At 40.7% G+C, this 22,502-nt stretch overlaps 1 protein-coding gene across 2 annotated transcripts in view; it reads right to left on the reverse strand.

Annotated features, from left to right (window-relative positions):
* BARD1 (BRCA1 associated RING domain 1) overlaps positions 1-22,502 on the reverse strand; it is a 92,643-nt gene that overhangs the window by 44,821 nt on the left and 25,320 nt on the right. For both annotated transcript variants that reach the window (XM_027566761.1, XM_027566770.1), the window contains exons 4-5: positions 15,794-16,746; positions 1,429-1,509 (exon numbers count right to left, since the gene is read on the reverse strand). In XM_027566761.1, coding sequence (XP_027422562.1) covers positions 1,429-1,509; positions 15,794-16,746 — 1,034 coding nt within the window. The remainder of the gene's footprint in view (positions 1-1,428; positions 1,510-15,793; positions 16,747-22,502) is intronic.

Consider the following 22,502-nt stretch of genomic DNA (forward strand, 5'->3'; position numbering starts at 1 on the left):
AAAAGTAGCTTTAGTCCAATTACAGCTCCTAAATTGCTCTATAGCAAGAAATTAAAACAAGAGTGAAAAAAAAACATAGAAAATATTTCAAAACCAGATCATGCATAAAATCTGAAATCCTTCAAGGCTGAATAGTATTCACTAAATCAACTGCTTAGCCATAAGCTAAGTGGCATATATACACGTAAGCACGCAGCAAAGTGAATATCTTAGAATAAGAATTGGTGAGACAAGCCTCTAGTTGTGGAAGCTACAGATATTGTATGGCTGGTGTCAGTGACAAAAGATATAACACAGAGGAGGTACTCAGAAGGAACTTAATGAATGACATAACCGGTAACGGTGGAATGTTCAAAGATGCTTCACACTGCAAATCTTCCTTAGGTTTAATCATCTGCTAATGATGCCACTGTGTTGTACTCTAAGAAATCTCTGGCATAGCATGCCTTTAAGTACATACCTTCAAATCTTAATAGGCAAAACACCACACTGAATGCTTCTGGTCTATTTCTAAGAGAAAGGACTACAAATTAGGTCTCATGTCCCCTAAATTATTCACCAATTTTTATTAAAGTTTGCCTTAGTTGCTTAAAAGAAAAATTAACCTTTCTTTGAAAAGGTTAGCCAGACTGTGTGTGGAGTCCAAACAACAAAGTGACTCTAATCCAGAATAAACACTCCCAGCTTAAAAAATTGCAGGGAGAAGGCATTATAGACAAGTTTAAAACCTTTTTTGCACCTGGTCTAATGAGAATCTCTCCACTTCTTTGAATTTACAGTTCACAGAATAAGGGTATCCATCTCATCTCTTGATATTCTATGGTTGCATTCAAACCACATGCTAACTGTCCTAATGGTCCATATAGCAGTTGTTTCTATGTACTTGTGCCATTCTTTTTCCAGACTGTTCTTTACATTGTATTTTTAGCAATAAAAAGCAAAGACTTTAAAAATTATTTAATGTGAGCAAAGATTTCTACTACCTCTATGTGTCTGTAATTGGACAGGGTGTAAGTAAGGCCAAGACAGATCCTCAGTAACAGCCACTGCCGTGTACTACATTCCTATACCCAGTTCTTGACTTCTTTATCCTGAAAATTGTGGTTCCAGTGACATGCAGTGCTGCAGAATAGAGCCTGATGTCTGTTGTTAGCAGTTAGCTTTCCATACATGTGGTAAATTCAATATAGTAGAACCAGACTCTTAAATCTAGAAGCAGTCAGTCAAAAGGTAGGCAATTTTTCACCTGTCACAACTGAAAAGCTAGATGAAACATGATGTTTACCCTTATTTGTTTATAACATGAGTTCTTCAGATTAAAAAGAGACTATATATATGGCAGAGGGGGATATATAGACACCTACATAACTATAATAACTATAAACCATAAACAGAAAGATAATAAAAAACAAACAAGAAGAAAAGTACCAATGGTGTCCATCCAGCATGGTCTTTAACATTTGGGTCGCTTCCACTTTGTAAGAGGTATTCAACAGAAGGGATGTCGCCCTAGTAGAACAATGAGAAAGTAAAATTAAAAATTATAAAGGAAAGAAAAAAGAAACTCATGATTTTGTATTTCTTTAAGATTTTGTCTTCTTCAAGATAAAATTTAAATCTGTTCTATGCCCATTGCTCATGAGTCAATAAATAATAAGTTACTCATTCATGGATTGTTCTGAGATACCAACTCAAACTTATGTAGTCCATCTCTGAACAGACTCCAATATCTCTGCAATTAGCAACCTGTATCAAAAGTCAAGTCAAAACACCAAGAACAGTAGCCAAAGTCCATCTGATCAGATGAAGTTTTTAAAGTCACCATTTTATTTGTGAAAAACATCCTTTTTGAACATACAAGAAAACGGCTTCTGATTATCATTTAAAACAAAATTAAAGCCAAGAGGGCATCTCGGTGAAGTGAATGTTAAACCCCAAACTGCTGCCTTATTCGTAGTTAATCTACTTATCCTTACAACATTAATTTAGTTTCAGTTCAGTTCAGTCGCTCAGTCCTGTCCAACCCTTTGCGACCCCATGAACAGCAGCACGCCAGGCTTCCCTGTCCATCACCAACTCCCGGAGTCCACCCAAACCGATATCCATTGAGTCAGTGATGCCATCCAACCGTTTCATCCTGTCGTCCCCACTCCTCCTGCCCTTAATCCTTCCCAGCATCAGGATCTTTTCAGATGAGTCAGCTCTTTACATCAGGTGACCAAAGTATTGGAGTTTCAGCTTCAACATCACTCCTTCCTAAGAACACCCAGGACTGATTTCCTTTAGGATGGACTGCTTGGATCTCTTGTAGTCCAAGGGACTCTCAAGAGTCTTCTCCAACACCACAGTTCAAAACCATCAATTCTTCAGCACTCAGCTTTCTTCACAGTCCAACTCTCACATCCATACATGACCACTGGAAAAACCATAGCCTTGACTAGATGGACCTTTGTAGACAAAGTAATATCTCTGCTTTTTAATATGCTGTCTAGGTTGGTCATAACCTTCCTTCCAGGAGTAAGCGTCCCTTAAATTCATGGCTGCAATCACCATCTGCAGTGATTTTGGAGCCGCCAAAAATAAAGTCAGCCACTGTATTCCCATCTATTTGCCATGAAGTGATGGGAGCAGATGCCATGATCTTAGTTTTCTGAATGTTGAGCTTTAAGCCAACTTTTTCACTCTCCTCTTTCACTTTCATTAAGAGGCTCTTTAGTTCTTCTTGGCTTTCTGCCATAAGGGTGGTGTCATCTACATATCTGAGGTTATTGATATTTCTCCCAGCAATATGAATTCCAGCTTGTGCTTTGTCCAGCCCAGCATTTCTCATGATGTGGTCTGCATATAAGTTAAACAAGCAGGGTGACAATATACAGCCTTGACATACTCCTTTTCCTATTTGGAACCAGTCTGTTGTTCCATGTCCAGTTCTAACTGTTGCTTCCTGACCTGCATATAGGTTTCTCAAGAGGCAGGTAAGGTGGTCTGGTATTCCCATCTCTTGAAGAATTTTCCACAGTTTATTGTGATCCACACAGCCAAAGGCTTTGGCATAGTCAATAAAGCAAAAATAGATGTTTTTCTGGAACTCTCTTGCTTTTTTGATGATCAAGAGGATGTTGGCAATTTGATCTGTGGTTCCTCTGCCTTTTCTAAAACCAGCTTGAACATCTGGAAGTTCACGGTTCATGTATTGCTGAAGCCTGGCTTGGAGAATTTTAAGCATTACTTTATTAGCGTAGGAGATGAGTGCAATTGTGCGGTAGTTTGAACATTCTTTGGCATTGCCTTTCTTTGGGATTGGAATGAAAACTGACCTTTTCCAGTCCTGTGGCCACTGCTGAGTTTTCCAAATTTGCTGGCAGATTGAGTACAGCACTTTCACAGCATCATCTTTCAAGATTTGAAGTAGCTCAACTGGAATTCCATCACCTCCACTAGCTTTGTTCGTAGTGATGCTTCCTAAGGCCCACAACTTCAAGTTCCAGGATGTCTGGCTCTATGTGAGTGTGAGGGATCACATTCACCTTATTTTCTCAAAGTTATTTTTCAGGCAAAGGCAAGGCTTATTTTCTCAAAAAAAAAAAAAAAAAGAAAGAAAGAAAAACTGACAGCTTACTCTGAAATGCTGAATAAATAAAAGTTACATGTGATAAAAATTACATACACCAATGTTGTGTTTCGAGAAGAGCTTCTTCAGGGAAAAGGAAATCTCTCTCCTACAACAAGCAGCCCCAACTCCTGGTGGGGCTATTCTGTATTGATTGGAAAATATAGAAGTCATTAAATCCCTTCAAAAGAGTAACATTTGCTTTTACTGGGCTGTTTCAGACTACCTCTCAAATACAGCAAATCTAAAATGGTAGCTTACTCAGTTTTCTAAAAACAAATCTTCATGCAATATATATTTTTAAGTCCCTAGATTACCAAAGAGACCTTAAATATTCAATGGGCCTAAAAAGCAAGCACTCTACATGTTTCAAATCAGTTGCGTCACGTCCATTAAAAAAATATTTCCCATAGTTCCTCAGAGGAGCAATTCTACACCTGTGGTACAAGTTAGCGTCCATTTAGCTACTTTTGCACTATGTTTAAGTCAGTTCCAAATGACTTCAGGAACATGTGTCAAGATACAAATTTGATTTTTTTAAACAATCCCTTGAATACAGGGGCAGATGAACTGCCAGAACCACACACATTCCCAACCTTCAAAATGAAAGTATACACAAAAAATACACAAAAACCTTCTCAAAAATATCCTCAATCTAATTCTACACAGCAGTCACAAAAACATATTAAAGAAGCCTGTAAAATAATATAAACACACCTGTGCAATGGAAGAGTCATATGGAAGTCACATAGGCAATTAGAGCGACAATTTGGAAACTAAAAGCAGAATCTCTTTTAAAGTTGCTAGCCATCTATGGGGTCGCACAGAGTCGGACACGACTGAAGTGACTTAGGAGCAGCAGCAGCCGGTGGTACTTTTCTTTCAAGTCACTTCTTCATATTATCAAAGGTGTCTTCTGTTAACATGTTACCCCTAGACTACCCTGAAAACTATGAATAAAGCTAGTGCAGGTGATGGAATACCAGTTGAGCTATTTCAAATCCTAAAAGATGATGCTGTGAAAGTGCTGTACTCAATAGGCCAGCAAATTTGGAAAACTCAGCAGTGGCCACAGGACTGGAAAAGGTCAGTTTTCATTCCAATCCCAAAGAAAGGCAAGGCCAAAGAACGTTCAAACTACCATACAATTGCACTCATCTCACACACTAGTAAAGTAATGCTTAAAATTCTCCAAGCCAGGCTTCAGCAATACATGAACCGTGAACTTCCAGATATTCAAGCTGGTTTTAGAAAAGGCAGAGGAACCACAGATCAAATTGCCAACATCTGCTGTATCATCAAAAAAGCAAGAGAGTTCCAGAAAAACATCTATTTCTGCTTTATTGACTATGCCAAAGCCTTTGGCTGTGTGGATCACAATAAACTGTGGAAAATTCTGAAGGAGATGGGAACACCAGACCACCTTACCTGCCTCTTGAGGAACCTGTATGCAGGTCAGGAAGCAACAGTTAGAACTGGACATGGAACAACAGACTGGTTCCAAATAGGAAAAGGAGTATGTCAAGGCTGTATATTGTCACCATGCTTATTTAACTTCTATGCAGAGTACATCATGAGAAATGCTGGGCTGGAGGAAGCACAAGCTGGAATCAAGACTGCCGGGAGAAATATCAATAACCTCAGATATGCAGATGACACCACCCTTATGGCAGAAAGCCAAGAAGAACTAAAGAGCCTCTTAATGAAAGTGAAAGAGGAGAGTGAAAAAGTTGGCTTAAAGCTCAACATTCAGAAAACGAAGATAATAGCATCTGCTCCCATCACTTCATGCCAAATAGATGGGGAAACAGTGGATGACTTAATTTTGGGGGGCTCCAAAAATCACTACAGATAGTGATTGCAGCCATGAAATTAAAAGACGCTTACTCCTTGCAAGGAAAGTTATGACCAACCTAGACAGCATATTAAAAAGCAGAGACATTACTTTGCAGCAAAGGTCCATCTAGTCAAGGCTATGGTTTTTCCAGTGGTCATGTATGGATGTGAGAGTTGGACTGTGAAGAAAGCTGAGTGCCAAAACATTGATGCTTTTGAACTGTGGTGTTGGAGAAGACTCTTGAGAGTCCTTTGGACTGCTAGGAGATCCAAGCTGTCCATTCTAAAGGAGATCAGTCCTGGGTGTCCATTGTTGTTGAAGCTGAAACTCCAATACTTTAGCCACCTGATGCAAAGAGCTGACTCATCTGAAAAGACCCTGATGCTGGGAAAGATTGAGGGCAGGAGGAGAAGCGGACATCAGAAGATGAGATGGTTGGATGGCATCACCGACTCAATGGACTTGAGTTTGTGTAAACTCTGGAAGTTGGTGATGGACATGGAGGCCTGGCATGCTGCGGTTCATGGGGTCGCAAAGAGTCGAACACAACTGAGCGACTGAACTGAACTGAACCCTGAAATGTATAGCTGATTTGCAAACTGCTTGTTTTTTATACTCAATCTGTATTTTCCTCCCTAGTTCTGAAAATTTGTCATATTTTCTTCTTCTCCTTTACGTAGATGTAATGTCATGCACATAAATAAAATTATGGTAATTAGATAGGGTCCACAGTAAGGGGGTAAGCTTGAACCAATATATAGTTTCCAGGAAATAAATTAACTTCTGCGTCTGATTTCTTGGAATTACTTTAAAACAGAAATCTCTCAAACAGAATATTTTCTAAGTAATAAGAACTCACTTCTAGGCTTTTCACAACTTACAAGAATAATTGAGATTCTCTTAAACCACAGAAGGAAGAAAAATCAGAGGAAACAGTATTTACCAAAGCTTATAAAAATTTTTAAACAGACTTGATGCTTTCAAATAATACCTTAAAGGGAACATGTGTCACACTGAATCTTCTTATTGCTAACCTTTCATTCAAAGGAAATATTCTTCACATATTCATGCATATGGCATCAATATAAGTTAACTTTTCAAAAACAAATACACTCACACACAAACAAAACTTTTTTCTTATAAAGGTAAGCTTTTTAGAATAAATATCTGTATAAAAATAGTACAGGACAGTACAGTTAAGTACAATAATAATGACCTACCCAAGGTGGCACTGGTTGTAAAGAAACTGCCTGCCAATGCGATAGATGCAAGAGATGTGGGTTCAATACCTGGGTCGGAAAAATTCCCTGGAGTACGAAATGGCAAACCACTCCAGTAATTTTAGCTGGAGAATCCCATGGCCAGAGAAGCCTGGTGGGCTACTGTCCATGTGGTCACAAAGAGTCGGACATGACTGAGTACTTACACACAGCAACAGCCAAAACGGTTAGGTTTTTACACATAAATGAACTAACCAGGTACCTAAAATTTCTCCTTTTAGCAATTAAGTACTGTTGTTGCCAGCTTGAAGATAGAGGAAAAGGGCTACATACCTAGGAATGTGAGTCTCTAGAACCTGAGAACAGCTCTTAGCTATAAGCCAGCAAGAAAACAGGATCTCAGTCCTACAACCACAAGCAAGTATACAGTTCCTGCGAATAACCCAGATAAGCAAGGAAATGGGTTCTCTCTTAATACCTCCAGAAAATAACACAGCTGATAAACTGATTATAGTCTGGTGAGACTCATACCAGACTCTGACCTAGAAAGCTGTAAGAAAATTAATTTGCCTTGTTTAATTCACTAAATTTGTGGTTACTAGCTATGACAGCAACAGGAAGCTATTTCAAATGGCTAGGACAAGAAAACACAAGTAACTTCCACTAGGGTGATAGCTATGGCCAACAAAGGTGCCCAGAAGTAGGTATGCGGCAAGATATTACAGAATTTTAGTAATGATGTGGCCAAGCTCAAAGGTCCTTCTGTAAAGCCATCACTGTAGCAAGGGATGCTACCAGCCCAACAGAAGAGGAGAACTACTATGGATTCTCGGACCTCAGCACACCCACCAGGTGTACACAGTGCAGCAGTGCACTCTGAGAATCCGAGGGAAACAAGGAAAACGTGGGCACTGCACTATTACAAGATGTTCCTGGAGAAAATAACAACAACAACAACCAAATCTATCTCTGACAGCAAAAAACTTCATCTGTTCTGTCGACCTGCAACGTCATCAGATCTGTATTCATCACTCGGTTGCTGTAACTCTTTCCTTTTCCCTGCTCTTTGTTCCATGTTATAGTATAGCTGACCCTTGAGTAACACAGATTTGAACTGCATGCGTCCACTTAAACACACATTTTTTTCAATAAATATACTGGAAAAATTTTCAAAGTTCGTGACATTTTGAAAGAACTTGCAGACCCAGCAGGTAGCAAAGAACTGTGGAAAAAACTAAGAAAAGTTATGTATGTCATGAATGCATAAAATATATGTAGATAACAGTTGATCCTTACCCTGATCTATGGTGATATTTAAATTAAATTAATCATGCATTAGTATTCTTACACTTTTATAACTTTGCTCTCAAAGAACTACACTACCATTCAAGATGCCTCTCTGTACAGTATGCCTCTCCCTTGCAACTGGAGAAACTGCACATCAGTCTATCATCACAGGTAAGTCATTTTTTAAAAAATGTAACAATATTTCCAATAGAGTATTATGAGTATGACACTGTGGGCCATAAAAATCTTATGATTCACTTACAGAGTATAGGCCTGGCTACAGTGATGCAACTGTATCAATTACACTTGTCTACCATAAAGCAATCACATTGATGCTTCACTATCAATGCATGAATCATTATACCTGTTAATAAATATGAATTTTTCACAATATCTTTTCATTTTTGATGTCTAGTGTTAGTACTGCATATACCAAGTAAACTATTTTATATCGTACAAGACAGCACTGATGTATGTACTGACTATTCATCTCATAAACAGACAACATAAACCAATGTTACTTTGTATTGTATAAAAGCAGTACAGTATCATAAATGTTTTCCTTATGATTTTCTTAATTAATACTTATCTCTAGCTTCCTTGGGATTCTCTTATGGTTCAGCTTGTAAAGAATCCGCCTGCAATGTGGGAGACCTGGGTTCAATCCCTGGGTTGGGAAGATGCCCTGGAGAAGGGAATGGCTAACCACTCCAGTATTCTGGCCTGGAGAATTCCATGGACTGTTTAGTCCACAGGGTCGCAAAGATCAGACACGACTGACCAACTTTCACTTCTAGCTTCCTTTATTGTAAGAATACAGTATATAATACTTATAATATAGAAAATATCTATTCATTGGCTTTTTATATTACCAGTAAGGGCTTCTGGTCAAAAGATGGCTATTGCCGAGAGGAGCTACCCCACGTTCGAGGTCAGGGGCAGAAGCCGGGAGGACCCCATGCCTGAAGGGCACGGCCAAGAGGAGTTACCCACGTCCGAGGTCAGGGGCAGCGGCCGAGAGTGCCAGGCTGCGATGATGCAGGAACGGCAGAGAGGAGCTACCCCACGTCCGAGGTCGGGGGGGCGGCCGAGAGGAACTACCCATGCCCCCACACCCGATACGAGGGGCGGCGGCCGGAAGGACCAACCCCACGCCCAAGGAGCCCTGGCTGCGAAGGCGCAGGAGGGGCTAGACGAGCTATCCCACGTTGAAGGTCAGGAAGGGCAACGGTGAGGAGATAACCCTCGTCCAAGGTAAGGACCAGCGGCTGCGCTTTGCTGGAGCAGCCGTGAAGAGATACCCCATGCCCAAGGTAAGAGAAACCCAAGTAAGACGGTAGGTGTTGCAAGAGGGCATCAGAGGGCAGACACACTGAAACCATACTCACAGAAAACTAGTCAATCTAATCAAACTAGGACCACAGCCTTGTCTAACTCAATGAAACTAAGCCATGCCCGTGGGGCAACCCAAGACCGGCGGGTCATGGTGGAGAGATCCGACAGAATGTGGTCCACTGGAGAAGGGAATGGCAAACCACTTCAGTATTCTTGCCTTAGGAACCCCATCAACAGAATGAAAAGGCAAAATGATAGGATACTGAAAGAGGAACTCCCCAGGTCAGTAGGTGCCCAATATGCTGCTGGAGATCAGTGGAGAAATAACTCCAGAAAGAATGAAGGGATGGAGCCAAAGCAAAAACAATACCCAGTTGTGGATGTGACTGGTGATAGAAGCAAGGTCCAATGCTGTAAAGAGCAATACTGCATAGGAACCTGGAATGTCAGGTCCATGAATCAAGGCAAATTGGAAGTGGTCAAACAAGAGATGGCAAGAGTGAATGTTGACATTCTAGGAATCAGGGAACTAAAATGGACTGGAATGGGTGAATTTAACTCAGATGACCATTATATCTACTACTGCAGGCAGGAATCCCTCAGAAGAAATGGAGTAGCCATCATGGTCAACAAGAGTCTGAAATGCAGTACTTGGATGCAATCTCAAAAACGACAGAATGGTCTCTGTTCATTTCCAAGGCAAACCATTCAACATCACAGTAATCCAAGTCTATGCCCCAACCAGTAACGCTGAACAAGCTTAAGTTGAACGGTTCTAAGACCTACAAGACCTTTTAGAACTAACACCCAAAAAAGATGTCCTTTTCATTATAGGGGACTGGAAAGCAAAAGTAGGAAGTCAAGAAACACCTGGAGTAACAGCCAAATTTGGCCTTGGGATACGGAATGAAGCAGGGCAAAGACTAATAGAGTTTTGCCAAGAAAATGCACTGGTCATAACAAACACCCTCTTCCAACAACACAAGAGAAGACTCTACACATGGACATCACCAGATGGTCAACACCGAAATCAGATTGATTATATTCTTTGCAGCCAAAGATGGAGAAGCTCTATACAGTCAGCAAAAACAAGACCAGGAGCTGACTGTGGCTCAGATCATGAACTCCTTATTGCCAAATTCAGACTTAAATTGAAGAAAGCAGGGAAAACCAGTAGACCATTCAGATATGACCGAAATCAAATCCCTTATGATTATACAGTGGAAGTGAGAAATAGATTTATGGGCCTATATCTGATAGAGTGCCTGATGAACTATGGAATGAGGTTCGTGACATTGTACAGGAGTCAGGGATCAAGACCATCCCCATGGAAAAAAAATGCAAAAAAGCAAAATGGCTGTCTGGGGAGGCCTTACAAATAGCTGTGAAAAGAAGGGAAGCAAAAAGCAAAGGAGAAAAGGAAAGATATAAGCATCTGAATGCAGAGTTCCAAAGAATAGCAAGAAGAGATAAGAAAGCCTTCTTCAGCAATCAATGCAAAGAAATAGAGGAAAACAACAGAATGGGAAAGACTAGAGATCTCCTCAAGAAAATTAGAGATATCAAGGGAATATTTCATGCAAAGATGGGCTCGATAAAGGACAGAAATGGTATGGACCTAACAGAAGCAGAAGCTATTAAGAAGAGATGGCAAGAATACACAGAAGAACTGTACAAAAAAGATCTTCACGACCCAGATAATCATGATGGTGTGATCACTGACCTAGAGCCAGACATCCTGGAATGTGAAGTCAAGTGGGCCTTAGAAAGGACCACTATGAACAAAGCTAGTGGAGGTGATGGAATTCCAGTTGAGCTATTTCAAATCCTGAAAGATGATGCTGTGCAAGTGCCGCACTCAATATGCCAGCAAACTTGGAAAACTCAGCAGTGGCCACAGGACTGGAAAAGGTCAGTTTTCATTCCAATCCCAAAGAAAGGCAATGCCAAAAAATGCTCAAACTACCGCACAATTGCACTCATCTCACACGCTAGTAAAGTAATGCTCAAAATCTCCAAGCCAAGCTTCAGCAATATGTGAACAGTGAACCTCCTGATGTTCAAGCTGGTTTTAGAAAAGGCAGAGGAACCAGAGATCAAATTGCCAACATCTGCTGGATCATGGAAAAAGCAAGAGAGTTCCAGAAAAACATCTATTTCTGCTTTATTGACTATGCCAAAGCCTTTGACTGTGTGGATCACAATAAACTGTGGAAAATTCTGAAAGAGATAGGAATACCAGACCACCTGATCTTCCTCTTGAGAAATTTGTATGCATTTTTTGTATGCACTGGTCAGGAAGCAACAGTTAGAACTGGACATGGTACAACAGACTGGTTCCAAATAGGAAAAGGAGTAAATCAAAGCTGTATATTGTCACCCTACTTATTTAACTTATATGCAGAGTACATCATGAGAAATGCTGGAGTGGAAGAAGTACAAGCTGGAATCAAGATTGCCGGGAGAAATATCAATAACCTCATATATGCAGATGACACCACCCTTCTGGCAGAAAGTGAAGAGGAACTAAAAAAAGCCTCTTGATGAAAGTGAAAGAGGACAGTGAAACAGTTGGCTTAAAGCTCAACATTCAGAAAATGAAGATTATGGCATCTGGTCCCATCACTTCATGGGAAATAGATGGGGAAACAGTGGAAACAGTGTCAGACTTTATTTTTCTGGGCTCCAAAATCATTGCAGATGGTGACTGAAGCCATGAAATGAAAAGACGCTTACTCCTTGGAAGGAAAGTTATGACCAACCTAGATAGCATATTGAAAAGCAGAGACATTACTGTGCCAACAAAGGTCCGTCTAGTCAAGGCTATGGTTTTTCCTGTGGTCATGTATGGATGTGAGAGTTGGACTGTGAAGAAGGCGGAGCGCCGAAGAATTGATGCTTTTGAACTGTGGTGTTGGAGAAGACTCTTGAGAATCCCTTGCACTGCAAGGAGATCCAACCAGTCCATTCTGAAGGAGATCAGCCCTGGGTGTTCTTTGGAAGGAATGATGCTAAAGCTGAAACTCCAGTACTTTGGCCACCTCATGCGAAGTGTTGACTCATTGGAAAAGACTCTGATGCTGGGAGGGATTGGAGGCAGGAGGAGAAGGAGACAACAGAGGATGATATGGCTGGATGGCATCACTGACTCGATGGACGTGAGTCTGGGTGAGCTCCGGGAGTTGGTGATGGACAGGGAGGCCTGGCATACTGCGATTCATGGGGTCACAAAGAGTAGGACATGACTGAGCGACTGAACTGAACTGAACTTTTTAAAGAATCCAAAGTTATACGTGGATTTTGACTGTGTGGAGGTCAGCCCTGCTAACCTCTGCCTTGTTCAAGGGTCAACTGCAGTTTTAACTTTAGAGTCACCTCAAATCCTTTTCTGAAGTAGGTGGATAGAAAGCATAAACAAGACAGCGGAACCGCAGCAATCAGTTTTCAAGTATGCACGGATTATTCATTCTGGGTTGCAAACAAAAAAATCAAGATAGTAAGTGAAATGAATACTATTTATAAAAAGGTAAATATACTGATAAATTCTTTGATTTTTCTTCAAGTATTTGTTTTGACTATTAAAATCAATCTGAGATGGGAGCATACATTTTACTTATAAAAAATTTTTCAAAGAACATTACTGTTAAATAGGTATTTAAAAAACAATAGAAATCAAATAACTTTTCTTAAAGGTATTGTATCAGAATCTGCCAGTGAGTGACAAAACAGTATCTAATAAGTTGGAGAGAATCAAAATTCTAGTTCTGGCATTACAATTTCTAAGTAAAATGACAATCTGACAAAACTTGCATTGAAGCAATCTCGAACATTATCAATGGAGAAAATTCACCAAGGCAGCATCATGCCACCATATTTTCCTGTGATGCTTTTGAACTGTGGTATTCGAGAAGACTCTTGAGAGTCCCTTGGACTGCAAGGAGATCCAACCAGTGCATCCTGAAGGAGACCAGCCCTGGGATTTCTTTGGAAGGAATGATGCTAAAGCTGAAACTCCAGTACTTTGGCCACCTCATGTGAAGAGTTGACTCATTGGAAAAGACTCTGATGCTGGAGGGATTGGGGGCAGGAGGAGAAGGGGAAGGCAGAGGATGAGATGGCTAGATGGCATCACTGACTCGAAGGACATGAGTCTGAGTGAACTCCAGGAGTTGGTGATGGACAGGGAGGCCTGGCGTGCTGCGATTCATGGGATTGCAAAGAGTCGGACAGGACTGAGCGACTGATCTGATCTGATCTGATCTGAAGATTCCCCTGGGCTTTTTTCTATGGCCCATGTTGAGCATAGATAAACTATGGCCTGAAGGCTCGACAGCCAATTTTGTGTACAGAGCTTTACTGGTTTATGATATTGTCTATGACTACTCTGGCACTAAAATAGAATTGAATAGTTAAAACCATATTACTACAGAGCTGAAAATATTCACTTTAATTTCCCCTTTAATAAAGAGTTTGACAAGCCACGGCTTGGACTAGGTCCTAGAGATCCCCACTAATAAAGATAAATAATTCTTATGATTGAAAGAAAAATTCTCTACCAAAGTAAGTGAATGCTTAACTAGTGGTCAGAAAATAATTCCCAGAAAGCAGAATGTAGAAACTAAAGCAGTCTACATTCATATACTAGCTAGAAAAATGAACAAAAGACATTGATTACTACACTAGCTACTTATATCTATGAAGCATTAATAACACTATAATGTTAATACTGTTGTACCTAATACACACATGAACACACATACACACATATATATAAATAAAACAAAGAAGACAAAAAATAAAGTCTGATATTTTAAAACCATACCTTGCAAAAAGCAGACTAAAATGGAACTAGAGCTAACTCCAAAAATTCAAGTTGTTCAAAGTATATGGACTGCCTAGAAAATAGTCATCTTACAGGGGAACCAGACAAAGAGCATTCTACGTTCATCATTTATTAGAAGATAAACAAGAAATGAAAACCATTAGAAGAAACTCATTTTTGTGTTTTTCCCTTTCTACACAGAAAGAATATATCTGGACTTGGCCTACTCCATGTTCCTCCCAAACATTTTATGACTCTCACCACCTTCATGCTCATGGGTCTCGAAGGGTTATTTCCAGATCTCCCAAAGTTCTCTACCCACGCAAAAGACCTCAGTTTCCCAGTGAATTTACTGTAAGATTAAAAAAAAAAAGCTATCTTAAATTCAGTACTAATCTTCCCTATATTATCATTTCATAACACCTGCATGAATTCACAAACCAAAGTCTAAAAAGCTGGGGCTAAGTGCTCCCTCTATGTCCAGCACTTGTGTCAATTTCAAAGAGTAACCACTGCAAGTATGCCTCATGCTCAGCAAAAGAGGTAGCTTCCAAAAAACAAATATTGCCACTTCCGAGGTACAGAGGCGATAAACAGACATAACTCAAAGAATGGGCTATTGAAAGGAAGAGGCTGGCTGTGGGGCCCAGAGAAGTCCCTCTGTGGTGAACCACACTCAAATTTCCAGTCACTGGAGGAATGTTACAGGCCATGTAGTGAGACCTTCCGGACTCTGCACGCACCCGCCAGGAGGGTCAAACATACAGAAGCTCATGCCTTCTCGAACTGCCCTGAGCTCAGAAGCTGGGTAAAAGACATGTTGCCAGCAGTAAACTTGGCAATGGTGTGTCTATATCCATAAAGCATGAGAAGAATGGGTAAAAAAAATGGTGAAAACTGAACAAACCATTGAAAGTGAAAGTGAAAGTTGCTCAGTCATGTCCAACTCTTTGTGACCCCATGGACTACATAGTCCATGGAATTCTCCAGGCCAGAATACTGGAGCAGGTAGCCTTTTCCTTCACCAGGGGATCTTCCGGACCCAAGAATTCAAGCAGGGTCTCCTGCATTTCAGGCGGATTCTTTACCAACTGAGCTATGCTGCTGCTGCTGCTAAGTCGCTTCAGTCGTGTCTGACTCTGTGCGACCCCATAGACGGAAGCCCACCAGGCTCCCTCGTCCTTGGGATTCTCCAGGCAAGAACACTGGAGCGGGTTGCCATTTCCTTCTCCAATGCAGAAAAATGAAAAGTGAAAGGGAAGTCGCTCAGTCGTGTCTGACTCTTAGTGACCCCGTGGACTACAGCCTATCAGGCTCCTCTATCCATGGGATTTTCCAGGCAAGAGTACTGGAGTGGGGTGCCATTGCCTTCTCCGACTGAGCTATGAGGGAAGCCCAAACAAAATCATTATGGAATAGAAAAAAACAAAAGCACTTGGCAAAGTTGAAGCTGAAATATGGAAATACCGGTTTTCTCCTGCAAGGTCACAGTCCTCTGGCCCAGGGACCCTGCTTGAGGTAGGGTTCAAGTCCCTATCAATTCTTGCTTCCCCGGTTCACAGGAAGTACCACTTATGGTCAGGTTAATTCGCCTAGTAATCATGTCATTTTTCACAAACTCCAAAGAAACCATTTTATACTGGGTCTCATTGTGAAGCTGTATTTCACAGTAAGCATCCTACCTTAATTGAAGCAATATGGAGCAAAGTCTCTCCTCGATGATTTCTCTTCACAGCTGTATGGCTAATGGGCCACAGCTTTGTTGCTGAGGGGCTACACATCATTCGTCTGTAACTTGGACTGTTCAGTGTAGAAGGCGGTGTACCTGGTGAAAGGCTAATGGATTCATCCAATATAGTACGGCTATTCCTACTTAATGTGTCACCAACTTTAAGTTTGTTTGAAGGTGGTGAAGAACAGCCAAGCAATGGCATGTTTTCTAAGAGCACTGTTTGCTTAACAGAGTTTCCACCAGTGCTCTGACTGCTGCTTCTGCATCTCTTAGAAACAGGACTGGAAATTCTGTTGTGACGCCCACGCTTCCCATTACGACCTGATGGCAAAGATTTCTTGGACGGAAGATAGTTTGCAGAGACTGTCTTCTCAGGAGTCACTACTTCATTCTTGCTCTCAATTTCTGGAGACTCTATATGCTCAGCCAATGGTAAAAAGACTTCATCTAAGCATTCAGATTCTGTTACAGACCCACTTGCTAGTAAGTCTATTTCACCATTTATCTGCAGGTTAGCAATCACAGATGGTTGGCTACAGAAGGATACCAGCTTTTCCTTACTTTCCCCTTTGCAGTCAAGGTCACCATCTTCCTTTTCTGCCTCTAAATTCCATTTTCGGTTGACTTCAGCTAAAGTTTTCTTTTTCTGTTTTTTTCTAGATCTTGTGGAAGGCTTCTTAGGTCCCTCAGAAACCTCCACCGGAGGGCTCGGAGAGACAAATTCGTACATGGAGGTCTGCTGAGCATTTTCATCATTTTTCACAGAAGGCTGGGTTTGCACTGAAAGTTTACTCACAGTATATCTGACTTTCTTACTTCGAGGACTAAACCACATTTTTATTGAATTCTTCTTACTTTGTGCATCATTAAATAAACTCTTCCTAGATGTTTTTTCTTTCAAATCTGATAGGAAAAAGGAAAAGAAATTTGTTACATGAACTTAATCTCTCCCATCCTGAGCTCCCAAAGAACTGTGTTGATAGTTCTCCTAAGGTGTATCACCTTTTATTTGTGTACCTCTTCCTTCCTTCCCAGATTATGAAAGCAGATATTCTCATTCAACAAATATTTAGAGTCCTATCTGATTTTAGACCATGTTCTAGAAACTTATATTCCACTGGGAAAGACAAAATATACAAACAAATAATTAGAACATACAGTCTGCTGTATGGAAGCATAGCCATGGGGAAAAGCTATATTAAATAAACAGATTAACAGGTGAGACTTTTAATAAACAATAGTCAAAAAAAATTAAGACTTATTAGCTGGGGAGGGAATAAAGTCAAGAAAAAAAAAACAGACGTATTAGCTGATGCTTAATTTTAAAAGAGGACTTTTGAAAATTAATCAATATAATTCACTATAAAACAAACTAAAAAGAAAAACAAGTGGTTTTTCTCAAAAGATATAGAAATATATATACACTGGCCAAATCCAGTATCCATTCATTATTTTTAAAAAGGCTCAGCATCAGGGATAGAAGGAAACTTCTTCAACCTGCTAAGGACATCTACAAAACTACACACCGCTAGTGCCATCCTTAATGAAGAAAACCTGGACTACTATTTTGTTCCTATTATCTTGTTTCTGTCATCAAGACAAGGCAAAGATGTCCACTCTCATCATTCCTATTCTACATCACACTGAAGTCTTGGATACCACACCAAGGTTAAGAAAAAGATAAAAATCACATGAATTAGAAGATATAAAAATGTATCTGCTCAAAGCTAACTTGATTAGCTATATAGAATATCCCAAAGAATCTCTTAAAAAAAAACAAGTGACTGTTCAAGGTCATAAAATACAAAATCAATATACCAAATTCAATTGCAACTGTATTTCTATATACTAAAAATGAACATATGTAAACTACCAGACAATGCAAATTCTTGTTGGCAATGTTAAAGACTTCAACTATGCTAACAGCCAAAGAAAACCACGAAAATGTTTTATATCAATCAGGTGGCATGACTTGGCTGGAGTGTGGGAGAATAGGTTGGAAGAGGGCAAGAGTGGATGCAAGACTAATCGCTAAGAGGCAAAGTAGTAATATAAGTAGAAGATAACAGCCTAGTGAGGTGATAGTAGAGAAAGAAGTAGAATCATTTGAAAAATATTTAGGAGATAAGATTTACAGGATTTGGGGATGAAATGAAGAAAGAAGAAGGTGACAAAAACAATGCATATGTTTCTGGCTTATAGCACTGGATGCACCTAGAGTAAAAACACTCATGCTGGCAGGGACAATCTGCTCAGGCCCCCGAGCACACCAACATGCTCCTGTGGGGTGTCCCAAGAAGGCCAGGCCCTGGATGCTTTTTACCCAGGCCATTTCTCAGGACTGTGTGTGCAGCAAGCAACCCTGAGGGAGCAGCAGTGTTTCCCCAGGGAAAAAAGCAGGCCCATTTCTGCTTTCTCTGTGCATGCTAAGGCGCTTCAGTCATGTCTGACTTTGTGCAGCCCTATGGACTATAGCTCACCAGGCTCCTCTGTCCCTGGGATTCTCCAGGTAAGAGTACTAGTGTTATATACAGTCAATTCTCCAAAGCTCTGAGTTCCTTTCCTGTATGGCAACCACCTGTATGTGTAGGAATCCATGATGGGCCCTTTGCCAAGTATCATCACAGATGCAAAGGTGCACTGAGGAATTTCAATGGCAATGTGATAAAATATTTGCAAATTTTTTAATGCATGTACTCTTTCACAAGGCAATTTTACCTCTAGTAACCTATCTTACAAAATATTCAAAATATTCATACATGTGCCTAGAAATCTGAATGTGTGAGTGTTAACTGCAGCAATATTTTTAATAGCCCAAATGAGGAAAAAAGTCAGTGTTTATCAACTGGAAATCAGTTAACTGTGGAGGATTTATATTACAAAATCTTATGGAGCTGCTATACACATCAACTAACATGCAAAGATCCTCAAGACACTTTAAGTGTAGTACAATCCTACTTACATTTTAAAAATTCTATTGTGTTTATATTCAAATATTTTCATAAATTCATAAAAGAAAGATTAGGAAAGTTAACTAAAAACAGTACGTCTGAAAAAGATTTTGTGTTTTTAGGTTGGGAATAAAGGGTAGAGGAGTATGTCAAGGCTGTATATTGTCACCCTGCTTATTTAACTTCTATGCAGAGTACATCATGAGAAATGCTGGACTGGAAGAAGCACAAGCTGGAATCAATATTGCTGGGAGAAATATCAATAACCTCAGATATGCAGATGACACCACCCTTATGGCAGAAAGTGAAGAGGAACTAAAAAGCCTTTTGATGAAAGTGAAAGAGGAGAGTGAAAAAGTTAGCTTAAAGCTCAACATTCAGAAAATGAAGATCATGGCATCTGGTCCCATCACTTCATGGGAAATAGATGGGGAAACAGTGGAAACAGTGTCAGACTTTATTTTTTGGGGCTCCAAAATCACTGCAGATGGTGATTGCAGCCATGAAATTAAAAGACGCTTACTCCTTGCAAGGAAAGTTATGACCAACCTAGATAACATATTCAAAAGTAGAGACATTACTTTGCCAACAAAGGTCCGTCTAGTCAAGGCTATGGTTTTTCCTGTGGTCATGTATGGATGTGAGAGTTGGACTGTGAAGAAGGCTGAGCGCCGAAGAATTGATGCTTTTGAACTGTGGTGTTGGAGAAGACTCTTGAGAGTCCCTTGGACTGCAAGAGATCCAACCAGTCCATTCTGAAGGATATCAGTCCTGGGTGTTCTTTGGAAGGAATGATGCTAAAGCTGAAACTCCAATACTTTGGCCACCTCATGCGAAGAGTTGACTCACTGGAAAAGACTCTGATGCTGGAAGGGATTGGGGGCAGGAGGAGAAGGGGATGACAGAGGATGAGATGGCTGGATGGCATCACTGACTCGATGGACATGAGTCTGAGTGAACTCCGGGAGTTGGTGATGGACAGGGAGGCCTGGCGTGCTGCGATTCATGGGGTCGCAAAGAGTTGGACACGACTGAGCGACTGAATTGAACTGAACTGAATTGAAAGGGTAGAGGGGGACTTTCACATTTTACTCTACACACTTTCATACTGCTTACAAAGTTGCTAAGAGAATGTTCTCTTATACTTCTTATGTAAATTAAACAAAAAGAAAATAAAACTTGTATAATACAAGTTATATACCTAATTGGTGACTGAGCTGGCATTTGAATTCCTAAGTTTTCACTAAGTAAAAACTAACACTTTTCACTAAATACATACAATATGTAATACTGTGACTTATAAGAAATATACATTTGGCCTTTGTCCACCTTGTTGTTGCTGTGTAGTCACTAAATTGTATCCAGCTCTTTTGCGACATCATGGACTACAGCCCACCAGGCTCCTCTGTGCATGGGATTTCCCAGGCAAGAATACTGGAGGGGGTTGCCATTTCTTTCTCCAGGGGATCTTCCCAACCCACAGATTGAACCTGTGTCTCCTGCATTGGCAGGCAAATTATTACTGAGCCATCAGGGAAGCCCACTGTACCAGACACAGAGTTCCTAAAACCCTTGAAATTTCCTATATGAACCACAGGGGCATCTTTTGTTACATTTAATTGTGTTCCTAGTTACCTAAACAGCTCCAGTAAAAAAGATAAAATGGGTGTCTTTTATTATTCATAACAAGCCCTGGTTCAACCACACCTGAGTTTATGTTAATAAGATATCAGAAAGTCCCTAATGTTGGAGGCTGGTTGCCAAGGGAACCAACTTGGATTAAAGGGTTAGAACTTTCAATCCTACCCCCTGACCTCCAGGAAGAGAGGGACAGAGGTTGAGCATCACCGAAGGCCAATGATTTAATCAATCAAAACTTTGATCAGGCTCCTCTGGTAGCTAAGACCATAAAGAATCTGCCTGCAATGCAGGAGTTCAGTTCAGTTCAGTCGCTCAGTTGTGTCCGACTCTTTGCGACCCCATGAATCCCATTCCAGCCATCTCATCCTCTGTCATCCCCTTCTCCTCCTGCCCCCAATCCCTCCCAGCATCAGAGTCTTTTCCAATGAGTCAACTCTTCGCATGAGGTGGCCAAAGTATTGGAGTTTCAGCCTCAGCATCAGTCCTTCCAATGAACACCCAGGCTGGACTGGTTGGACTCTCAAGAGTCTTCTCCAACACCACAGTTCAAAAGCATCAATTCTTCGGCACTCAGCTTTCTTTATAGTCCAACTTTCACATCCTTATATGACTACTGGAAAAACCATAGCCTTGACTAGACAGCCCTTTGTTGGCAAAGTAATGTCTCTGCTTTTTAATATACTGTCTAAGTTAGTCAAAACTTTCCTTCCAAGGAGTAAGTGTCTTTTAATTTCATGGCTACAGTCACCAACTGCAGTGACTTTGGAGCCCCAAAAAATAAAGTCTGACACTGTTTCCCCATCTATTTCCCACAAAGTGATGGGACCAGATGCCATGATCTTAGTTTTCTGAATATTGAGCTTTAAGCCAACTTTTTCACTCTCCACTTTCACTTTCATCAAGAAGCTTTTTAGTTCCTCTTCACTTTCTGCCCTAAGGGTTGTGTCATCTGCATATCTGAGGTTATTGATATTTCTCCCGGCAATCTTGATTCCAGCTTGTACTTCTTCCACTCCAGCATTTCTCATGATGTACTCTGCATAGAAGTTAAATAAGCAGGGTGACAATATACAGCCTTGACGTACTCCTTTTCCTATTTGGAACCAGTCTGTTGTTCCATGTCCAGTTCTAACTGTTGCTTCCTGACCTGCATTTAGGTTTCTCAAGAGGCAGGTCAGGTGATCTGGTATTCCTATCTCTTTCAGAATTTTCCACAGTTTATTGTGATCCACACAGGTTCAATTCCTGTCTTGCGAAGATCCTCTGGAGAAGGAAATGACAACTCACTCCAATATTCTTATGCAGAGAATCCCAGGGACAGAGGAGCCTGGTGGGCTACAGTCCATGGTGTCACAAAGTCAGACACGACTGAGCGACTAACACTGAAAGGTTGTAGTTGAATCACGCGAATACACCGGGATTCTTGGCCCCTGGAGGAGAGGAATTCAATCCGGGGCCAGAGACGAGGCTTGACCGCTCAGAGCTTTTGTGTAATAAAGTTTTATTAAAGTATAAAGGAGGTAGAGAAAGCTTCTGACATAGGCATCAGAAGGGGGCAGAAAGAGTACCCGCTTGCTAGTGTTAACAATGAGGTTTTATGATCCAAAGAATGTCTGGAGGTTGTAAAGACCTCATCAGACCTACTGCCATAATTTACATTTTAAGATAACACTGTCCTCAGGCAAGATACATCCTTGTAAAGACCAGGTCTACTCCCATAATTTACATTTTAAGATAACAGAAGGTTGAATCCAAAGACTGTCCTTAGGCAGGATACATTATTGTTATATAATCCTAAGGAATGCGGAAAAAGAAAAAAGTTTGTCCTTTCTTCCTCCTTGAGAATTCCAGACCCCTCTCTCCTTGGGGACCCCTAGACTCCCTATCAACCTGCCTAGGAAATGACTCTCTCAACACACATACACACACACACACACACACACACACACACCCCTATACAAAGAAGTCTCCATTTAAAAAAAAAACTCCAAAACACAGTTGGAGAGTTTCTGGGCTGATGAACGTGTGAAGGTGCTGGGGAAGCTGGACACCCAGAAGGGACATGGA

This window comes from Bos indicus x Bos taurus, chromosome 2 (assembly GCF_003369695.1).
Source record: "Bos indicus x Bos taurus breed Angus x Brahman F1 hybrid chromosome 2, Bos_hybrid_MaternalHap_v2.0, whole genome shotgun sequence".
NCBI classification, from domain to species: domain Eukaryota; kingdom Metazoa; phylum Chordata; class Mammalia; order Artiodactyla; family Bovidae; genus Bos; species Bos indicus x Bos taurus.